At 51.8% G+C, this 21,754-nt stretch overlaps 1 protein-coding gene across 1 annotated transcript in view; it reads right to left on the bottom strand.

Annotated features, from left to right (window-relative positions):
• The window catches only part of SLC25A26 (solute carrier family 25 member 26), a 386,727-nt gene that overhangs the window by 7,911 nt on the left and 357,062 nt on the right, over positions 1-21,754 (bottom strand). Inside the window, exon 7 of the mRNA XM_063940924.1 lies at positions 17,316-17,385. Within this exon, the coding sequence (XP_063796994.1) occupies positions 17,316-17,385 (70 nt within the window). The remainder of the gene's footprint in view (positions 1-17,315; positions 17,386-21,754) is intronic.

Genomic DNA, 21,754 nt, shown 5'->3' with positions numbered 1-21,754 from the left:
CGGCATCGGCCCGCTGAAGATGACGTTTCCCGGTAGCCTAGCAACGGTGACGTCATCTTCAGCGGCCTGATGCCGGAGCCACCGGCGACTCTCCCGCCCGCCGCACCTGTCTGGACGCGCTGACAAGAAAGGGGTATTTAAGGTAAGAACAATGTACACACTGTTTGTTTCACCATGTGTCCTTGACAAAAACACCCGTCGCGGTGTTGAAACGTTGGACTCTTCATGCTGTTTGTTTTATAAAGTTTTTATACTACACCAAATCCGTGGAGTGCCGCCTGTTTCTGTGGCAGAGGGGTCAGTTGACTGTGGCTTCCGACACTGCAGACACGCAATTGTGCATTTCTTCAAGGAGGGCACCCCGGTCTACATATTTGTCTTTGAGTGCCAACTACACCCATTGTATATATATATATATATATATATACATATATATATATATATACATATATATATATATATATATATATATATATACATATACATATATATATATATATATATACACATATATATATACACATACTTACATATACATACATACATACATATACACTCACACACAGGGCTGGCTTCAGGAATGTTCCAATAGAGCGGCCGCGCATGGCGACACCCTTAATGGGCGCCGCACGCTGGCACTGCCATATTGGACCCTGGAGCTGTGTCTGTGTGTGGCTCCAGCAGCATCCGTCCGTCCGCGGCCCGCCTCCGAGTCCCACTCCCAGCCAGCAGTCAGTGGCTGACTCTGTGCTGGGGGCGGGACTATGCAAAACTACTCAGTGCGTGCCGCATAGCGCGCACTGAGTTTGTTTAGTTTAGTGCGCCCAGCCGCCCACCCGCCGGAGACTGAGGGGAAGGAGAGGCGCACGCTGCGCTCTCCTCCCCGTCCTCACACACAGCAGGAGCAGCAGCAGCAGCCTCCTCCCCGCCCAAGAGGACCATCGGCAGCAGCGCGCGGTAAGCAGCACTTGGGGGAAGGGGGGGGGGGCACTGTGTGGGGACATGTGTATCTGGCACTGGGGGCATATCTGGCACTGTGGGGTATATCTGACACTGTGGGACATGTGTATCTGGCACTGTGGGGCATGTGTATCTGGCACTGGGGGGCATATCTGGCACTGTGGGGCATGTGCATCTGGCACTGGGGGCATATCTGGCACTGGGGGCATATCTGGCACTGTGGGGCATATCTGGCACTGTGGGGCATGTGTATCTGGTACTGGGGGCATATCTGGCACTGTGGGGCATGTGTATCTGGCACTGGGGGGCATATCTGGCACTGTGGGGCATGTGCATCTGGCACTGGGGGCATATCTGGCACTGGGGGCATATCTGGCACTGTGGGGCATATCTGGCACTGTGGGGCATGTGTATCTGGTACTGGGGGCATATCTGGCACTGTGGGGCATGTGTATCTGGCACTGTGGGGCATGTGTATCTGGCACTGGGGGCATATCTGGCACTGTGGGGCATGTGCATCTGGCACTGGGGGCATATCTGGCACTGGGGGCATATCTGGCACTGTGGGGCATATCTGGCACTGTGGGGCATGTGTATCTGGTACTGGGGGCATATCTGGCACTGTGGGGCATGTGTATCTGGCACTGTGGGGCATGTGTATCTGGCACTGGGGGCATATCTGGCACTGTGGGGCATGTGCATCTGGCACTGGGGGCATATCTGGCACTGGGGGCATATCTGGCACTGTGGGGCATATCTGGCACTGTGGGGCATGTGTATCTGGTACTGGGGGCATATCTGGAACTGTGGGGCATGTGTATCTGGTACTGGGGGCATATCTGGCACTGTGGGGCATGTGTATCTGGCACTGTGGGGCATGTGTATCTGGCACTGTGGGGCATATCTGGCACTGTGGGGCATGTGTATCTGGCACTGGGGGGCATATCTGGCACTGGGGGGCATATCTGACACTGTGGGGCAGGTGTACCTGGCCTGCTACGGGGCATATCATGTGTAGCTGTCACTGCTGAGGGGCATATCAGGTGTAGCTGGCAATGCTGGGGGGCATATCAGGTGTAGCTGGCACTGCTGGGGGGCATGTCATGTGTATCTGGCACTGCTGCGGGGCATGTTATGTGTAGCTGGCACTGCTGCGGGGCATGTCATGTGTAGCTGGCACTGCTGCGGGGCATGTCATGGGTAGCTGGCACTGCTGCGGGGCATGTCATGTGTAGCTGGCACTGCTGCGGGGCATGTCATGGGTAGCTGGCACTGCACTACTGTAGACATGTGTAATCTGGCACTATACTGGAGACATTGTGTGTAAGGAACACTACTATGTTATGTGTAAGGCTGCTAATTGTGTGCGTAGAGGGTGTGTGAAAATATATTTATTTGTAGTGTGATAATATGAAGTTGCGAGGCCACCCCCACTTCTCCAGAGGCCACGGCCACTTTTCCAGGAGCGCGTGCGCCTCCGGCACGTGCACAGAGTGGGGGGGGGGGGGGGGGGGGCGCTTTGACATTTTCTCGCTCAGTAAGCCTGGAGCCGGCCCTGCACACACACATACAGTATATATACACAGTATATATTTTTTTTCTTTTTACAGTCTCCCTCTGTTTCACACAGAGGGTGTTTTATCACAATAGCTGGCAAGAGGGACCCAAAGGCATCACGGGGGGTCCAAACAGCACGCAAACAAAATTGAATCCAGTCTATTCAGCAGCTCTGATGCCAATCAACTGTTGTCACATCAAATAGAGAGGCCACTCACCCCCAGTGCAATATAGAAGAAAGAACATAGTATAATAAAAAGACATAACTAAGGCTGCTGTCTCCCCCCCTCCTCACTATTCAATGGCCAAGGCCTCAAACAATCCCGCAGCAAAGGGAGATCTATGAAGTTAGTGCAAAATAACTCCCCACACAAGTACACACGTTAGGGAATGACGTGTGAGTCATCGTAAAGAATAAAAATAATAATAATAATAATAATTACATACTGTAATATATATCTCTCCTATATAATAGCCCAGATCTGTGACTTTGTGCCTCATTTGCTAACGCTGGGCGGAGTCACAAGACTGGGCGGAGTTAGTCAAATGAGTCACAGATCTGGGCAAATCTATAGGAGACTAGGAGCAGAAGCAGATGGTATGGGCATGGTACAGGCAGGGGTGCATACCTCCCAGCTTTCTTCAGGCAGACAGGGGTACATACCTCCCAGCTTTCTTCAGGCAGGAGGGACACACGCACGGTGAAAAGGGGGCATGGCCAACTAAAGGGGCGTGGCTTCGCGGAGGACCCACAATCGCGAGCTACGCCCCCGTTTTCGTCAGTGAGGGGGCATGCCCAGAGCTCTGTGAGCTGCTGGCATGCCCCCAGGGGCGGATTATGAGTCCTGGGGGCCCAGGGCACTTGAGACAGGGGGGCCCTATGTCATTGCTGTGCCTGCTGTGGGTTTGGGGGCGTGGCCTAATCGCGTCCGCATGGCCACGCCCCTTGTGCAAATTCCGGGATTTTTTTTTTTTTTATGGGATTTTGGTCCCTCGGCTAGGGGTAAATCCAGAGGGGGTGGTCGCTCCCCCCTACACACCCGCACAGGCAGAAGAAAGCAGGGAGGCTGCTGCCTCCCTGCAACACCACAGACCTGCCAACACGCAGCAGCGTGTGCTGACTGTAGCACAATGCTGCTGCTGTTGCTGGCAGGACGGGGAAGCTTCAGAGCTGGGACAGAGCTACTCCAGCCGGAGGGCCCCCTAAAACTGTGAGGCCCCGGGTACGTACCTTCCCCCCCTTAATCCGGCTCTGCTGCCGGACCCTCCCTTAATCCGTACCCCCTGATGCCCCCTCTCCCTCTGTCTCCACTAAATAGACGCTGCGTCTATTCACCACTGCTCTGCTAATCAGAACAGCGAGTAAAGGAGCTTCCCAACTGCCCCCCCCCCCACCCCCACCCCCACCGTGGGTGGGACAGCGGGACAGACCCCCAAAAATGGGACTGTCCCGCAAAAATCGGGACAGTTGGGAGGTATGGGGGTGTGTGATGGGGTATGCCGTACAGACAGACGGGCACCGGCTCACTGTGTGCTTGACCCCCCACATCAGCAAACTCAGCAGGGTCTCTCTGGCGCGGAGCGTCACTTTCTGGCACACTCCACGCTTCTTAGCTTAAGTTTTGTGGGGCACCTGCCGCTGTGCAGGTTCCGTACTGCCTCTGTTATCTCCAGCCGCAGCAACCCCACCACTACCTGCAGCGCTGCCGCCCGCAGTGAGATGCTCCCAGCTCCTTCACACACTTTAGCCGGCGGGCAGCGCTGCAGAAGTCCACGCTGCTTGCAGGCTCCTCCTGAGGGCTAACCAGTCACTCCCAGTCTCCCCTTACCACAGTGCCCGGCAGCCGCGAGGTCCGCGCCACTTGCATGCTATGACCCCCTCCTCCCTCCAGCCGCAGCATCTCCTGGGGGCTAACCAGTCACTCCCAGTCTCCCCTTACCACAGTGCCCGTCAGCTGCGCGAGGTCCGCGGTGTGTGACTGAGGAGTGGGAAGGAAGAGATGCGGGCGGGCAGAGGAAGCAGGACTCCAGCCTGAGAGAGTCAGCCATGCTAAGTCTCCACCAGCAGCAGAGCCCAACAGGTTGGAGTGGAACAGCAGCAGCCAGCAGCAGTGACTCCGGTAAGACACATCTGTCTGTCACCACTGTTTTGTCCCAAATACCAATCTCTCTCGTGCCCTGTGTTTTGTCATGTCCCTGTCACCCCTGGCCTTGCCCTGTCACCCCTGGCCTTGCCCTGTCACCCTTATCCTGGCCCTTTCACCCTTATCCTGGCCCTGTCACCCCTATCCTGGCCCTGTCACCCCCGTGCTTGCCCTGTCAACCCTATCCTGCCACCCCTACCCTGGCCCCGTCACCCCTATCCTGTCCCTGTCATTTCTGTACTGGCCCCGTCACCCCTGTCCTTGCCACGTCACCCCTGTTCTGACCCTGTCACCCCTGTTCTGACCCTATCACCCCTGTCTTGGCCCTGTTACTGCATACCCTCCAACTACCTCCAGACCCCTCCCCAATGCAACACACCTCTGCACCTTTCCCTCCACCACTCCCACACACGCTGTGCCTCCAGACCCCCTACACCACCCGCAGCTCCCACTCCCCCGCCCCTCCACCACCCACAGCACCTCCAGACCCCCTCCACCATCCACCCTCATATATGTCTCCCCCCACACCTGCCCCCCTCCACCCACAGCATCTGCAGACACCCTCCTCAATCCGTAGTCCCCCCCGCACCCGCTACATTCTGTACATCGTGCCCTGCAGGTGCTGTTCACGCTGTCGCAAGGGGCTGCGCCTCCTTCACCATCGCACGCCCTTTCATTGTGCAATTTTTAACCACTAACAAAGAAATGCAGGTAATACTCCATATAATACAAATATTAAACCCCAGATAGGCATGCAAGTGTTAAGGGGGCGTAGCCCCTTGCGACGGTGTGAAGAGCGCCCGTAGGGCGCGATGAAGCACCTAGTATATATATATATATATATATATATATACACACACACACACACACACAAAAGCTAATTGGCACACTTGGTCCCTCATAATGTATGATCAGCACTACAGAGCAGCAAGTACAATAGTGCTTTAATTGAGAAATAACACATATATATCTATATGTGTGTGTGTGTGTATATATATATATTTCTCTAACGTCCTAGTGGATGCTGGGGACTCCGAAAGGACCATGGGGAATAGCGGCTCCGCAGGAGACTGGGCACAAAGTAAAAGCTTTAGGACTAGCTGGTGTGCACTGGCTCCTCCCCCTATGACCCTCCTCCAAGCCTCAGTTAAGATTTTGTGCCCGAACGAGAAGGGTGCAATCTAGGTGGCTCTCCTGAGCTGCTTAGAGTAAAAGTTTAAATAGGTTTTTTTATTTTCAGTGAGACCTGCTGGCAACAGGCTCACTGCATCGAGGGACTAAGGGGAGAAGAAGCGAACTCACCTGCGTGCAGAGTGGATTGGGCTTCTTAGGCTACTGGACATTAGCTCCAGAGGGACGATCACAGGCCCAGCCATGGATGGGTCCCGACCCCGCGCCGCCGGCCCCCTTACAGAGCCAGAAGAGTGAAGAGGTCCGGAAAATCGGCGGCAGAAGACGTCCTGTCTTCAATAAGGTAGCGCACAGCACCGCAGCTGTGCGCCATTGCTCTCAGCACACTTCACACTCCGGTCACTGAGGGTGCAGGGTGCTGGGGGGGGGGGCGCCCTGGGACGCAATGAAAATACCTTAAATGGCTAAAAATACATCACATATAGCTCCTGGGCTATATGGATGTATTTAACCCCTGCCAGTTTTCCACAAAAAAGCGGGAGAAAGGCAGCCGAAAAAGGGGCGGAGCCTATCTCCTCAGCACACAAGCGCCATTTTTTCCTCACAGCTCCGTTGGAGGAAGGCTCCCTGACTCTCCCCTGCAGTCCTGCACTACAGAAACAGGGTAAAACAAGAGAGGGGGGGCACTAAATTGGCATATTAATATATACAGCAGCTATATTAGGGAAAAACACTTATATAAGGTTATCCCTGTATATATATAGCGCTCTGGTGTGTGCTGGCAAACTCTCCCTCTGTCTCCCCAAAGGGCTAGTGGGGTCCTGTCCTCTGTCAGAGCATTCCCTGTGTGTGTGCTGTGTGTCGGTACGCTGTGTCGACATGTATGAGGAGGAAAATGGTGTGGAGGCGGAGCAATTGCCTGTGTTAGTGATGTCACCCCCTAGGGAGTCGACACCTGACTGGATGGTCTTATGGAAAGAATTACGTGATAGTGTCGGCACTTTACAAAAGACTGTTGACGACATGAGACAGCCGGCAAATCAGTTAATACCTGTACAGGCGTCTCAAACACCGTCAGGGGCTATAAAACGCCCGTTACCTCAGGTCGATACAGACACTGACACGGACACTGACTCCAGTGTCGACGGTGAGGAAACAAACGTATTTTCCAGTAGGGCCACACGTTACATGATCACGGCAATGAAGGAGGTTTTGAACATTTCTGATACTACAAGTACCACAAAAAAGGGTATTATGTGGGGTGTGAAAAAACTACCCGTAGTTTTTCCTGAATCAGATGAATTAAATGAGGTGTGTGATGAAGCGTGGGTTTCCCCCGATAAAAAACTGCTAATTTCTAAAAAATTATTGGCATTATACCCTTTCCCGCCAGAGGTTAGGGCGCGTTGGGAAACACCCCCTAGCGTAGATAAGGCGCTCACACGCTTATCAAAACAAGTGGCGTTACCGTCTCCTGATACGGCCGCCCTCAAGGAACCAGCTGATAGGAAGCTGGAAAATATCCTTAAAAGTATATACACACATACTGGTATTATACTGCGACCAGCAATCGCCTCAGCCTGGATGTGCAGTGCTGGGGTGGCTTGGTCGGATTCCCTGACTGAAAATATTGATACCCTGGACAGGGACAATATATTATTGACTATAGAGCATTTAAAGGATGCATTTCTATATATGCGAGATGCACAGAGGGATATTTGCACTCTGGCATCAAGAGTAAGTGCGATGTCCATTTCTGCCAGAAGAGGATTATGGACGCGACAGTGGTCAGGGGATGCGGATTCCAAACGGCATATGGAAGTATTGCCGTATAAAGGGGAGGAGTTATTTGGGGTCGGTCTATCGGACCTGGTGGCCACGGCAACGGCTGGAAAATCCACCTTTTTACCCCAAGTCACCTCGCAGCAGAAAAAGATACCGTCTTTTCAGGCTCAGTCCTTTCGTCCCCATAAGGGCAAGCGGGCAAAAGGCCACTCATATCTGCCCCGGGGCAGAGGAAGGGGAAAAAGACTGCAGCAAACAGCCTCTTCCCACGAACAGAAGCCCTCCCCCGCTTCTGCTAAGTCCTCAGCATGACGCTGGGGCCTTACAAGCGGACTCAGGCACGGTGGGGGCCAGTCTCAAGAATTTCAGCGCGCAGTGGGCTCACTCGCAAGTGGACCCCTGGATCCTGCAGGTAGTATCTCAGGGGTACAAATTGGAATTCGAGACGTCTCCCCCTCGCTGGTTCCTGAAGTCTGCTTTACCAACGTCTCCCCCCGACAGGGAGGCGGTATTGGAAGCCATTCACAAGCTGTATTCCCAGCAGGTGATAATCAAGGTACCCCTCCTACAACAGGGAAAGGGGTATTATTCCACGCTGTTTGTGGTACCGAAGCCGGACGGCTCGGTGAGACCCATTTTAAATCTGAAATCCTTGAACACTTACATAAAAAGGTTCAAGTTCAAGATGGAGTCACTCAGAGCAGTGATAGCGAACCTGGAAGAAGGGGACTATATGGTGTCTCTGGACATCAAGGATGCTTACCTCCATGTCCCAATTTGCCCTTCTCACCAAGGGTACCTCAGGTTTGTGGTACAGAACTGTCACTATCAGTTTCAGACGCTGCCGTTTGGATTGTCCACGGCACCCCGGGTCTTTACCAAGGTAATGGCCGAAATGATGATTCTTCTTCGAAGAAAAGGCGTCTTAATTATCCCTTACTTGGACGATCTCCTGATAAGGGCAAGGTCCAGAGAACAGTTAGAGGTCGGAGTAGCACTATCTCAAGTAGTACTACGACAGCACGGATGGATTCTAAAAATTCCAAAATCGCAGCTGATTCCGACGACACGTCTGCTGTTCCTAGGGATGATTCTGGACACAGTACAGAAAAAAGTGTTTCTCCCGGAGGAGAAAGCCAAGGAGTTATCCGACCTAGTCAGGAACCTCCTAAGACCAGGCCAAGTGTCAGTACATCAATGCACAAGGGTCCTGGGAAAGATGGTGTCTTCTTACGAAGCGATTCCATTCGGCAGATTCCACGCAAGAACTTTTCAGTGGGATCTGCTGGACAAATGGTCCGGATCGCATCTTCAAATGCATCAGCGGATAACCCTGTCTCCAAGGACAAGGGTGTCTCTCCTGTGGTGGTTACAGAGTGCTCATCTCCTAGAGGGCCGCAGATTCGGCATTCAGGATTGGGTCCTGGTGACCACGGATGCCAGCCTGAGAGGCTGGGGAGCAGTCACACAGGGAAGAAATTTCCAGGGCTTGTGGTCAAGCATGGAAACGTCACTTCACATAAATATCCTGGAACTAAGGGCCATTTACAATGCCCTAAGTCAGGCAAGACCTCTGCTTCAGGGTCAGCCGGTGTTGATCCAGTCGGACAACATCACGGCAGTCGCCCACGTAAACAGACAGGGCGGCACAAGAAGCAGGAGGGCAATGATGGAAGTGGCAAGGATTCTTCGCTGGGCGGAGAATCATGTGATAGCACTGTCAGCAGTGTTCATTCCGGGAGTGGACAACTGGGAAGCAGACTTCCTCAGCAGACACGATCTTCACCCGGGGGAGTGGGGACTTCACCCAGAAGTCTTCCACATGATTGTGAACCGTTGGGAAAAACCAAAGGTGGACATGATGGCGTCCCGCCTCAACAAAAAACTGGACAGATATTGCGCCAGGTCAAGGGACCCTCAGGCAATAGCTGTGTACGCTCTGGTAACACCGTGGGTGTACCAGTCAGTCTATGTGTTCCCTCCTCTTCCTCTCATACCAAAAGTACTGAGAATCATAAGAAGGAGAGGAGTAAAGACTATACTCGTGGCTCCGGATTGGCCAAGAAGGACTTGGTACCCGGAAATTCAAGAGATGCTGACGGAAGACCCGTGGCCTCTACCTCTAAGAAAGGACTTGCTCCAGCAGGGACCATGTCTGTTCCAAGACTTACCGCGGCTGTGTTTGACGGCATGACGGTTGAACGCCGGATCCTGAAGGAAAAAGGCATTCCGGATGAAGTCATCCCTACCCTGATCAAAGCCAGGAAGGATGTAACCATACAACATTATCACCGTATTTGGCGTAAATATGTTGCGTGGTGCGAGGCCAGGAAGGCCCCTACAGAGGAATTTCAACTGGGTCGTTTCCTGCATTTCCTGCAAACAGGACTGTCTATGGGCCTCAAATTAGGGTCCATTAAGGTTCAAATTTCGGCCCTGTCAATATTCTTCCAAAAAGAACTGGCTTCTGTTCCTGAAGTTCAGACGTTTGTCAAGGGAGTACTGCATATACAGCCTCCTTTTGTGCCTCCAGTGGCACCTTGGGATCTCAATGTAGTTTTGGGATTTCTAAAATCACATTGGTTTGAACCACTCACCACTGTGGACTTAAAATATCTCACATGGAAAGTGGTAATGCTGTTAGCCCTGGCTTCAGCCAGGCGTGTCTCAGAATTGGCGGCTTTATCCTATAAAAGCCCTTACCTAATTTTTCATACGGACAGGGCAGAATTGAGGACTCGTCCTCAATTTCTCCCTAAGGTGGTTTCAGCATTTCACTTAAACCAGCCTATTGTGGTGCCTGCGGCTACTAGGGACTTGGAGGATTCCAAGTTGCTGGACGTAGTCAGGGCCCTGAAAATATATGTTTTCAGGACGGCTGGAGTCAGGAAATCTGATTCGCTGTTTATCCTGTATGCACCCAACAAGCTGGGTGCTCCTGCTTCTAAGCAGACGATTGCTCGTTGGATTTGTAGTACAATTCAGCTTGCACATTCTGTGGCAGGCCTGCCACAGCCAAAATCTGTAAAAGCCCATTCCACACGGAAAGGGGCTCATCTTGGGCGGCTGCCCGAGGGGTCTCGGCTTTACAACTTTGCCGAGCAGCTACTTGGTCAGGGGCAAACACGTTTGCTAAATTCTACAAATTTGATACCCTGGCTGAGGAGGACCTGGAGTTCTCTCATTCGGTGCTGTAGAGTCATCCGCACTCTCCCGCCCGTTTGGGAGCTTTGGTATAATCCCCATGGTCCTTTCGGAGTCCCCAGCATCCACTAGGACGTTAGAGAAAATAAGAATTTACTTACCGATAATTCTATTTCTCATAGTCCGTAGTGGATGCTGGGCGCCCATCCCAAGTGCGGATTGTCTGCATTACTTGTACATAGTTATTGTTACAAAAATCGGGTTATTGTTGTTGTGAGCCATCTTTTCAGAGGCTCCTTCTGTTATCATGCTGTTAACTGGGTTCAGATCACAAGTTGTACGGTGTGATTGGTGTGGCTGGTATGAGTCTTACCCGGGATTCAAAATCCTTCCTTATTGTGTACGCTCGTCCGGGCACAGTATCCTAACTGAGGCTTGGAGGAGGGTCATAGGGGGAGGAGCCAGTGCACACCAGCTAGTCCTAAAGCTTTTACTTTGTGCCCTGTCTCCTGCGGAGCCGCTATTCCCCATGGTCCTTTCGGAGTCCCCAGCATCCACTACGGACTATGAGAAATAGAATTATCGGTAAGTAAATTCTTATTATATATATATATATATATATATATCCTATATAATAGCCCAGATCTGACTTTGTGCCTCATTTGCTAATGCTGGGCGGAGTCACAACACTGGGCGGAGTTAGTCAAATTAGTTACAGATCTGGGCAAATCTAGGAGCAGATGGTATGGGCATGGCACAGGCAGGGGTGCATACCTCCCAGCTGTCTTCAGGCAGAAGGAGGGACACACGCGCAGCGTAAAGGGGGCGTGACCAATGAAAAAGGGGCGTGGTTTTGCTGAGGACCCGTGATCGCTAGCCACGCCCCCGTTTTTAGTCAGTGAGGGGGCATGCCCAGGGGCAAATTATGAGTTTGGGGGCCCAGGGCACTTGAGACAGGGGGGCCCTCTCTCATTGCTGTGCCTGCTTCGGTTTTGGGGGCGTGGCCTAATTGTGTGCCGCGTGGCCACGCCCCCTTGTGCAAATTCCGGGAATTTGTTTTTTTTAAAATGGGATTTTGGCCCCTCAGCTAGGGGTAAATCCAGAGGGGGTGGTCGCTCTCCCCTACACACCCGCACAGGCAGAAGAAAGCAGAGAGGCTGCTGCCTCCCTGCAACACCACAGACCTGCCAACACGCAGCAGCGTGTGCTGACTGTAGCACAATGCTGCTGCTGTTGCTGGCAGGACGGGGGAGCTTCAGAGCTGGGACATAGCTACTCCAGCCGGGGAGGCCCCCTAAAACTGTGGGGCCCGGGGTACGTACCCCGTTAATCCGGCTCTGCTGCCGGAACCCCCCCTTAATCCGTACCCACTGATGCCCCTTCTCCCTCTGTCTCCACTAAATAGACGCTGTGCGCATCACTGCTGCTCTGCTAAGCAGAACAGCGAGTACAGGAGCTTCCCAACTGCCCCCCCCCCCCCCACCGTGGAACACTGCGTCCCGCGGGTGGGACACTGCTGCCCGCGGGTGGGACAGCGGGACAGGCCCCAAAATATGGGACTGTCCCATGAAAATCGGGACAGTTGGGAGGTATGGGGGTGTGTGAGCGGGTATGCCGTATAGACAGACGGGCACCGGCTCACTGTGTGCTTGACCCCCCACATCAGCATACTCAGCAGGGGCTCTCTGGCGCGGAGGAGCGTCACTTTCTGGCACACTCCACGCTTCTTAGCTGCAGTTTTGTTGGGCACCTACCGCTGTGCAGGTTCCGTACTGCCTCTGTTATCTCCAGCCCCGGCAACCCCACCGCTAGCTGCAGCTCTGCCGCCCGCAATGAGGTGCGCCCAGCTCCTTCACACACTTTAGCCGGCGGGCAGCGCTGCAGAAGTCCGCGCTGCTTGCAGGCGCCGATCCCCTCCTCCCTCCAGCCGCAACGTCTCCTGGGGGCTAACCAGTCACTCCCAGTCTCCCCTTACCACACAGTGCCCGGCAGCCGCGAGGTCCGCGCCGTGTGCATGCTATGACCCCCTCCTCCCTCCAGCCGCAGTGTCTCCTGGGGGCTAGCCAGTCACTCCCAGTCTCCCCTTACCACAGTAAGTGGGGGGAGGGATGCGGACGGGCAGAGGAAGCAGGACTCCAGCCTGATAGAGTCAGCCATGCCAAGTCCTCACCAGCAGCAGATCCCAACAGGTTGGAGTGGAACAGCAGCAACCAGCAGCAGTGACTCAGGTAAAACACATCTGTCTGTCACTGTTTTTTCCCTAATACCAATCTCTCCCAAGCCCTGTGTTCTGTCATGCCCCTGTCACCCCTGGCCTTGCCCTGTCACCCCTGGCCTTGCCCTGTCACCCTTATCCTGGCCCTTTCACCCTTATCCTGGCCCTGTCACCTCTATCCTGGCCCTGTCACCCCTGTGCTTGCCCTGTCAACCCTGTCCTGGTCCTGCTGCCTCTACCCTGGCCCTGTCATTTCTGTCCTGGCCCCGTCGCCCCTGTCCTGGCTCCGTCACCCCTGTCCTGGCTCCGTCACCCCTGTCCTGGCCCTGTCACCCCTGTCCTGGCCCCGTCACCCCTGTCCTGGCCCTGTTACTGCATACACTCCAACTACCTTTTTGGCAGGTACAGTACCCGCAGCGCCTCCAGACCCCTCCCCAATGCACCACACCTTCGCACCTTCCCCTCCACCACATGCGGCACTCCACCCCTCCCCCACACGCTGTGCCTCCAGACCCCCTACACCACCCGCGGTTCCCACTCCCCCACCCCTCCACCACAACACCTCCAGACCCCCTCCACCATCCACCCCCCATATATGTCTCCCCCACACCTGCCCCCCCTTCCACCCACAGCATCTGCAGACACCCTCCTCCATCCGCGGTCCCCCCCCCTCAAACGCCCCTCCCCCACCAATGGCACCCCCGCACCTGCCTCTCCACCACCTGCAGGGCCTCCGGACACCCTTCCCCATCCGCCGCACCACCCGCTCCTGCCCCTCCCCCACCCGTGGCGCCTTCGGACCCCCACCCCACCCCCAGCACCCCCGCCCCTTCCCATCCCACAGCACCTCCGGAACCCTTCACCCATCCGCAACATCTCCGCACCTGCCCCTCCCCCACCCGTGGCATCCCTGCCCCTCCCCCACCTGCAGTGCCTCCGGACCCCTCCCCCATCTGCAGCTCCCACTCCTCTGCCCTTACCTCACCCGCAGCACCACCCGACCCTTCCCTATCCGCCCCCCCCCTCCACCCGCAGCATCTACAGACACCCTCCCCCATCCGCAGGCCCCCCTCACCCGCCACATTCTGTACATCGTGCCCTGCAGGTGCTGTTCACGCCGTCGCAAGGGGCTGCGCCTCCTTCACCATCGCACGTCCTTTCATTGTGCAATATTTATCCACTAACAAAGGAATGCATGTAATACTCCATATAATACAAATATTGAACCCCAGAAAGGCATGCAAGGGTTAAGGGGGCATAGCCCATTGCGACGGTGTGAAGAGCACCCATAGGGCGCGATGACGCACCTAATAAATATATATATATATATATATACTAGGTGCTTCATCGCGCCCTACGGACGCTCTTCACACCGTCGCATGGGGCTACGCCCCCTTAACCCTTGCATGCCTATCTGGGGTTCAATATTTGTATTATATGGAGTATTACCTGCATTTCTTTGTTAGTGGTTAAAAATTGCACAATGAAAGGGCGTGCGATGGTGAAGGAGGCGCAGCCCCTTGCGACAGCGTGAACAGCACCTGCAGGGCACGATGTACAGAATGTAGCGGGTGCGGGGGGGACTGCGGATGGAGGAGGGTGTCTGCAAATGCTGTGGGTGGAGGGGGGCAGGTGTGGGGGGAGACATATATGAGGGTGGATGGTGGAGGGGGTCTGGAGGTGCTGTGGGTGGTGGAGAGGCGGGGGAGTGGGGGGTCTGGAGGCACAGCGTGTGGGGGAGGGGTGGAGTGCCGCATGTGGTGGAGGAAAAGGTGCAGTGCATTGGGGAGGGGTCTGGAGGTGCAGAGGTGTGGTGCATTGGGGAGGGGTCTGGAGGTGCTGCGGGTACTGTACCTGCCAAAAAGGTAGGTGGAGGGTATGCAGTAACAGGGCCAAGACAGGGGTGATAGGGTCAGAACAGGGGTGACGGGGCCAGGACAGGGGTGACGGGGCCAGGACAGGGGTGACGGGGCAAGGACAGGGGCGACGGGGCCAGTACAGAAATGACAGGGACAGGATAGGGATGACAGGGCCAGGGTAGGGGTGGCAGGACCAGGACAGGGGTGACAGGGCCAGGATAGGGTTGACAGGGCAAGTACAGGGGTGACAGGGCCAGGATACCTCCCAACTGTCCCGATTTTCGCGGGACAGTCCCATTTTTGGGGGTCTGTCCCGCTGTCCCACCCACGGTGGGGGGGGGGGGCAGTTGGGAAGCTCCTTTACTCGCTGTTCTGATTAGCAGAGCAGTGGTGAATAGCGTCTATTTAGTGGAGGAGGGAGAGGGGGCATCAGGGGGTACGGATTAAGGGAGGGTCCGGCAGCAGAGCCGGATTAAGGGGGGAAGGTACGTACCCGGGGCCCCACAGTTTTAGGGGGCCCTCCGGCTGGAGTAGCTCTGTCCCAGCTCTGAAGCTCCCCCGTCCTGCCAGCAACAGCAGCAGCAGTGTGCTACAGTCAGCACACGCTGCTGCGTGTTGGCAGGTCTGTGGTGTTGCAGGGAGGCAGCAGCCTCCCTGCTTTCTTCTGCCTGTGCGGGTGTGTAGGGGGGAGCGACCACCCCCTCTGGATTTACCCCTAGATGAGGGACCAAAATCCCATAAAAAAAAAAAAAATATCCCGGAAGTTGCATAAGGGGCGTGGCCACGCGGGCGCGATTATGCCACGCCCCCAAACCCACAGCAGGCACAGCAATGACATAGGGCCCCCCTGTCTCAAGTGCCCTGGGCCCCCCGGACTCATAATCCGCCCCTGGGGGCATGCCAGCAGCTCACAGAGCACTGGGCATGCCCCCTCACTGACGAAATCAGGGGCGTAGCTCGCGATTGTGGGTCCTCCCGTGAAGCCACACCCCTTTATTTGGCCACGCCCCCTTTACACCGTGCGTGTGTCCCTCCTTCTGCCTGAAGAAAGCTGGGAGGTATGCACCCCTGTCTGCCTAAAGAAAACTGGGAGGTATGCACCCCTGCCTGTACCATGCCCATACCATCTGCTTCTGCTCCTAGTCTCCTATAGATTTGCCCAGATCTGTGACTCATTTGACTAACTCCGCCCAGTGTTGTGACTCCGCCGAGCGTTAGCAAATGAGGCAAACAGTCACAGATCTGGGCTATTATATAGGAGATATATATATATATATATATATATATATATAAACGGAGTGCTATCATATATATGTATCCATGCTGAATTACACACTGTACCAAATAAGACTGCCTTGGGAGGATTAGAGCTGAATGGGGCAAGTGGGGGGGGAGCGCATTTTAATATAGGCAGTGTACAGTGCGGGTATGTTCACGGAACTGCGTAAGCATGCAGACGCAAACATGTTTGGCTAGGCTGGTGGTCGGGGGATGGTCAAAATAATAGATGATCGGCTGACACTCACTGGTGCTCCCTTCCTCCTCTGGGCACAGAATGTGCAGCAGCTGCAAACAGGAATCGTGGGACGTGCTACTGGAAGACCTTCTATATGTGCCAATTATGGCTGGATCGTCCTAATTTGCTGACCACAACAGTGGCAAAGTAGACCAGAAACTGGATATCGTCTTAATAAACAATGGATCGGGCCAGAGTTGGACAGATTGGGGGTGAGGCTACGTTTTCCTGACTTCCCATTTTTTAACGGTGGCAGGTATGCTTTGAAAACAGCTGTAACCCATATCACCCAATCATGCATCATCTTAAGTCAAGTGTAAAGTTAGACTAATGACAGCATGCTTGGGATTGGTTGGTTTTGTCTAAACACACGTCCACTAGGCTATCAGGCAATCCTTGCGGTGTATAATTATTGTGCTAAATGATCTCATGTTTATTGCTTCCACACGGTCCTCACGCTGCCCAGATGTTCTGTCCTCCATTGCTGCTGCAGAGGAGGCTTTTCAGCCTGTAGGCGCTTACAACAAATTTCTCCTTCTCTCATGACACCAGTTAATCTGCCCTGCTGTCAGGGCTGTCACACAGGCTGTGAATCATGGTCTTTTTGCAGGAGTCTGAGAAAGCCCTGAAGAGCAGCTCCGGGCAGACAGCTGCAGTGTCCTCTCCTCTCACAGGAGTGTACTCTCTTGGCTTTTCTGCAAATTGCAGGGCGGGATGATTGACACCTCTCCTATTTTAACCAAGGCAAATTTGTCAAAAACAAATTAGTTGTCTTTCAACCTTGTACACTTTTTTAAATTTTTTTTATCCCTTCTCTAGAGTGACCTCTAACACCAAACAACAACTGCAGTTATTGCGCTGTAAACAAATCTGAAGAAATGCCGTGCGGGTAAAGCTGATATGGTTTTAGTGTTTTTTTTTCTTATTATTTTCTATCCTCGCCTCTCAGGTTTTTCTCCCCCCCCCCCCCCCTCTTCCTCAGTTTAACATATAATCCCTTGCACCTGCAAAAGCTCCACAGACTGCAGACTGCCAAGAATCCAACGGAGCGCTCTGCCTCCATGACCAGAGATCCTGGAATGGAAAACAGAAGAGAAATATAAAAAAAAACAAAAAAAAAAAAAAAACAAAGAGAAAAAGAAAAAAGTTATCGAATGTTTTACATCACATGAAACTGGCTGATTTCAAGGATGGGAACTTATGTAACGGGTCACAGAAAGTAAATTCCAGGTCACATTTGGGAATCCTGTGACTCTCCAGCTGTTGTTGAACTACAACTTCTAGTATGCTCCCCCAGTAACCAAGACACAACACTAATGTACGTTGCAACTTAAACCTATGTTTTATTAAATTGAAAAAAATAAAATTATACACGTCAGTACTATATCGACTGTAAATGTATAAGTAGGCAGTATAACAATAACTATTTTAACGTTATCATGCAACATGGATTGCAATATGTCTTTGTTACCACAGTTTTCTTGTTGATTCAACCCACAAAATGGCTGCCTCCACTTGGAGATTTTTTTTTTTTTTGTATTTTAGCAGGAGGCAGCTTCCATGAGTGTGATTGTGCATTATTGGAAGCAGTGACAGTGGGGGGGAGATGTATCAAAACTGTATGTGGGGAGGAGTCTTGCCGTTAGCTACAGACTGAGTTATAAAGTGGAAAGAGCAGTCCCTTTAGCAGCACAGAGTATATCAGGAGATAAGTGATGTGTGTTAGTGAAGAGGGTTATATAGTGACCAAAGCTGGGTTAGTGGTGACACTAGAGGGGTGCGGCCAGCACCTGGGTATCACCCTCAGGGATAACACCAAAATGCCAACACTTCCTCCTCAGCGAGCCGTGTGCTGCACTGTAACATTTACGTGCAGCACTTGGCTCCTCTCACAATGTAGGAGCCAGCACTACACCCAAACAATCCCAGAGGCAACCCTGGAGTGATGAAAACCGGGGTCAGGCTGCGAGGTCACAACCCTTTTTTGTCAGCAAACATGGCGAGGGGGGTATTTACACCGCCCGGGAGTCACAGACCATAGTGATGCCCCTGGTCCCCAGTAGCACAGAGTACATCAGGAATGAGTGATGTTAGTGAGGACAGGGCTGCATGTGACAGGGGCAGTGACATGATGTGAGGAGGGAAATGCAGGCAACAGGAAGCCACAGACTGAGAGTTATATAGTGGAAGCAAAAGAGGCCCCAGCAGCACAGAGTATATCATGAGATGAATGATGTGTTAGTGAGGACAGGGCTGCATGTGATAGAGACAGTGGCAGAGGCATGAAGTAAAGAGGTAGCAGGAGGCCACAGACTGAGAGTTATATAGTGGAAAGAGCAGAGTCCCCCTATAGCACACAGTGGTGATGTGGAGCTCCTGTGATAGTGATGCAAGATGATTGTGGTGCCTTTGTATGAAATTAACTTCATATGGGTTCGGTATGGGATCCCAGCTATCAGGATGCCGTTGGTCACATCACCGACACCAGCATCCTGACATTGATAATGCTGACAAGGGATCCCCTGGGCCCTAACCCTAAAAGTGAAATGATACCATCAGTATGTCTGCGGTCGGTGTTCCGGGCCGGACCTCCCAGTGGTGTCGGGATTCCGGCGTCAGTCACGTGACTGCCGACATCCCAACTGCTGGGATGCTAACGCATGCCCTTCATACATCCATTTTACTTTAATGGTGTAGCTAAAAAGTAATAGAAGTATCTCTCTAATCCTCTCGATGTGATCACCTCCATTATACACACTGAGCAGGAGCTGGCTTTCCTTGAAGGAAAGGAAGTGGATGACAGAAGATAGAGACGCAATTAGTAAAACAATGCCGTTAAGCTGCTGAATAACTTCTCTGTCCGCAGAAACTCCAAAGCATAAGACTTGGCTAAATGTCACAGAAATGAACCTTTCAATTTTTTTTATTGCTTTTGAAATATATTTTCTCCAAAAATGACTAGGGTTACTCCCCAGCGTTTACTCGGCGAGTTGCTATGACTTTGCATTTTTAGTGCAAAAACTTCCTGGAATCATTTGTCTTTCTGGAGTGAAAAACACTTTTCCATTCTTCTACAAAAGCAGCCTTACAAAAAAAAAAAAAAATCTATATATTTTTTTTTTTTTTTTTACTTGGTTTCCTGCTACCTTTCCAAAATTGAAGGCTTCCTGAAAATGAGGCCATGCAGAATCTGTACTGATTATTTCTTCTGAGGTCCTCCTAAGCTCCTTCTATGTAAGTTGTACAACGCCTTGCAAGTTTGTTTCCCCAACACAAAGTAGAAGAATGTAAAAAAGAAAAAAGTTTATAGAGATAATTCAAAGTGTTAAAGTTACAATAGTAAATCTATAAAATGGATATAAAATGTCCCATGTGGGTTAATATATCATATTGCTAGTATTTAGCCTTATGCCATCTTAATAAACAGAGCATTGCGGCAATAAGAAATCATCTACTGCCCAGATGTATTATTGAACATGTGCAGGAACGGGGGCGGATTTCTTTTAAAGCTCTGTTTATTTATACCCCGTTAACATTGCCTTTTCCGGGTCACACCCGGGAATTGGATACGGGTCTGTCCCGGATGTGACCCAGCATTGGACCTGTGCAATGTCAACGGGGTGGCTTCCCGACCCGGCAATAAAAATAAAATTACCCAGGTATAACCCTTCTTTATTCCCGTGTTGAAGTACTGGGTCAGGCGAGCAGTGACCCATTCACACTGCACTGTGACCCGTGTTGACCCGGCAAAATACCGGGTCGATACCGGGTTTTTGGTGCAGTGTGAACAGGGTATCAGATGGCATAAGGAAACCATTATTTCTCACTCAGTGTGCATTAGGGATAGCCTAATGTTTTTCTCTTACCCAGAATTACCCCTACCTTTTAGCACCTGAGTGACATCACAATCTGATTGAGCAGCTTGCCAATAAATGTGCATTGTATTAAGAGAGGCATGGATGGGTCAGCATTAGGAGGGATTGCTGACTCCAGAGTGACATTGGAGAAGTTAGGGGTATCTCCAGGTAAGCTGGCTATCAGATGCTGTAGGAGCCATTATCATTTGGCCTTACACTGGGCTATTAGACCCAGACATATGTGTAATTATTTATGGGGTGCGGTGGCCCCTGTGTCGGTATGGCTGGGCGGCTTCAGGTCGGCACACCCAAACACTTTATTAACACTTATGTTTTTCCCTGTCACATTGTATATATTTTTGTATTATTTTAATCACACTCTGCACATGTTATATCTGCCTCCCCTGCAGTGCACATGGTTTTGCCCAACTGCTAACAAAGTTTCTGCTGCGATCAACTCAGAATTACCCCCAGTGTGCGTAAGGGATAGTCTACTGTTTTTCTCTTACCCGGCATAAGGAAACCATCCCTGTGATGTGTATAAGGATCCCACTCCCGGTACTTTTTGGGAAGTGTAGCCTATAGGCTACAATGGCAACAAAGCAGCGCCTCCCCTAGATTTCTATGAGGGCTGCTTTCACAGCCAAAAATGGAGGCAGCAGATATCTCCAATAATAATTGACAAATAGGCCCCTGAATGAGCAGAGTAGCTTTGGAACACCCCACTGAGCTCAGTTTTCTGTGAGTGTAACTTACAGCCATTCTTTGCCCTCCAGAGAGATTTTGAAATAAAGAAAATAACTGACAGTTGAGAATATGGACTTTCAGATGCTTGCTTAAAAAGCACTTAACTCGCTATTTAGGGAAAGGTTATTATGTGGGATTAACAGTCCGCCCAGTTACCTTAAGTAACGCTATATATTGCCCAATCTTGTCCTTTTCAATAGTGCTGAACACGTATGAATTAAACGGATGGTTGACTCCCAGCTTCAGGTTTTGGGATGTTCCCAAAGGATTGGATAAACTTTTCAAACCCCTACCCACCCAGCCCCCTTTTTGTTATTTTATTAAGTCACTGGTTTCTAGTAAAGTGTTTGGATCAGTTCACATAATGACTGCATCCACAGCACATAGTGAACATACACTTCACTGAAAAATAAAAACAAAACACTAAAATGTTAAGACACTAAATAGTTAAATGCATTCTGACCGCCAGACTAAAGCAGGGAAACTAGTTTTACTCCCTCAGTAAATCTCTTCATGGTTTTGGGCCTCAGGCATCAAAACTAGACTGGAATCTCTAGATGACATGGAACCGCAGGTCTCAACTCTCCAATGTGAAGTGTTCTTTATCAATAAAGTTATAATATTACAAGAGATAAGAATACTGTAATTGCCCTATAATCCCCTCTATATAATTACAATACTGTAGGGTAGCAATGATGTCAGTGATAGACTATAATAGTCACCAAATACTGGAAATGACTTTCCACTGAATGCCATAAGGTTACCTAGTCAAAGGTAAAAATACGAATTTCAGTACTAATAAACCCGAATTAACCAGAGTTCACTTGCAGGTACAAAAT

This window comes from Pseudophryne corroboree, chromosome 9 (assembly GCF_028390025.1).
Source record: "Pseudophryne corroboree isolate aPseCor3 chromosome 9, aPseCor3.hap2, whole genome shotgun sequence".
Classification (NCBI taxonomy): Eukaryota; Metazoa; Chordata; class Amphibia; order Anura; family Myobatrachidae; genus Pseudophryne; species Pseudophryne corroboree.
Note: the sequence above shows the minus strand (reverse complement) of the source record. Positions and strands in the feature narration are given on the sequence as shown.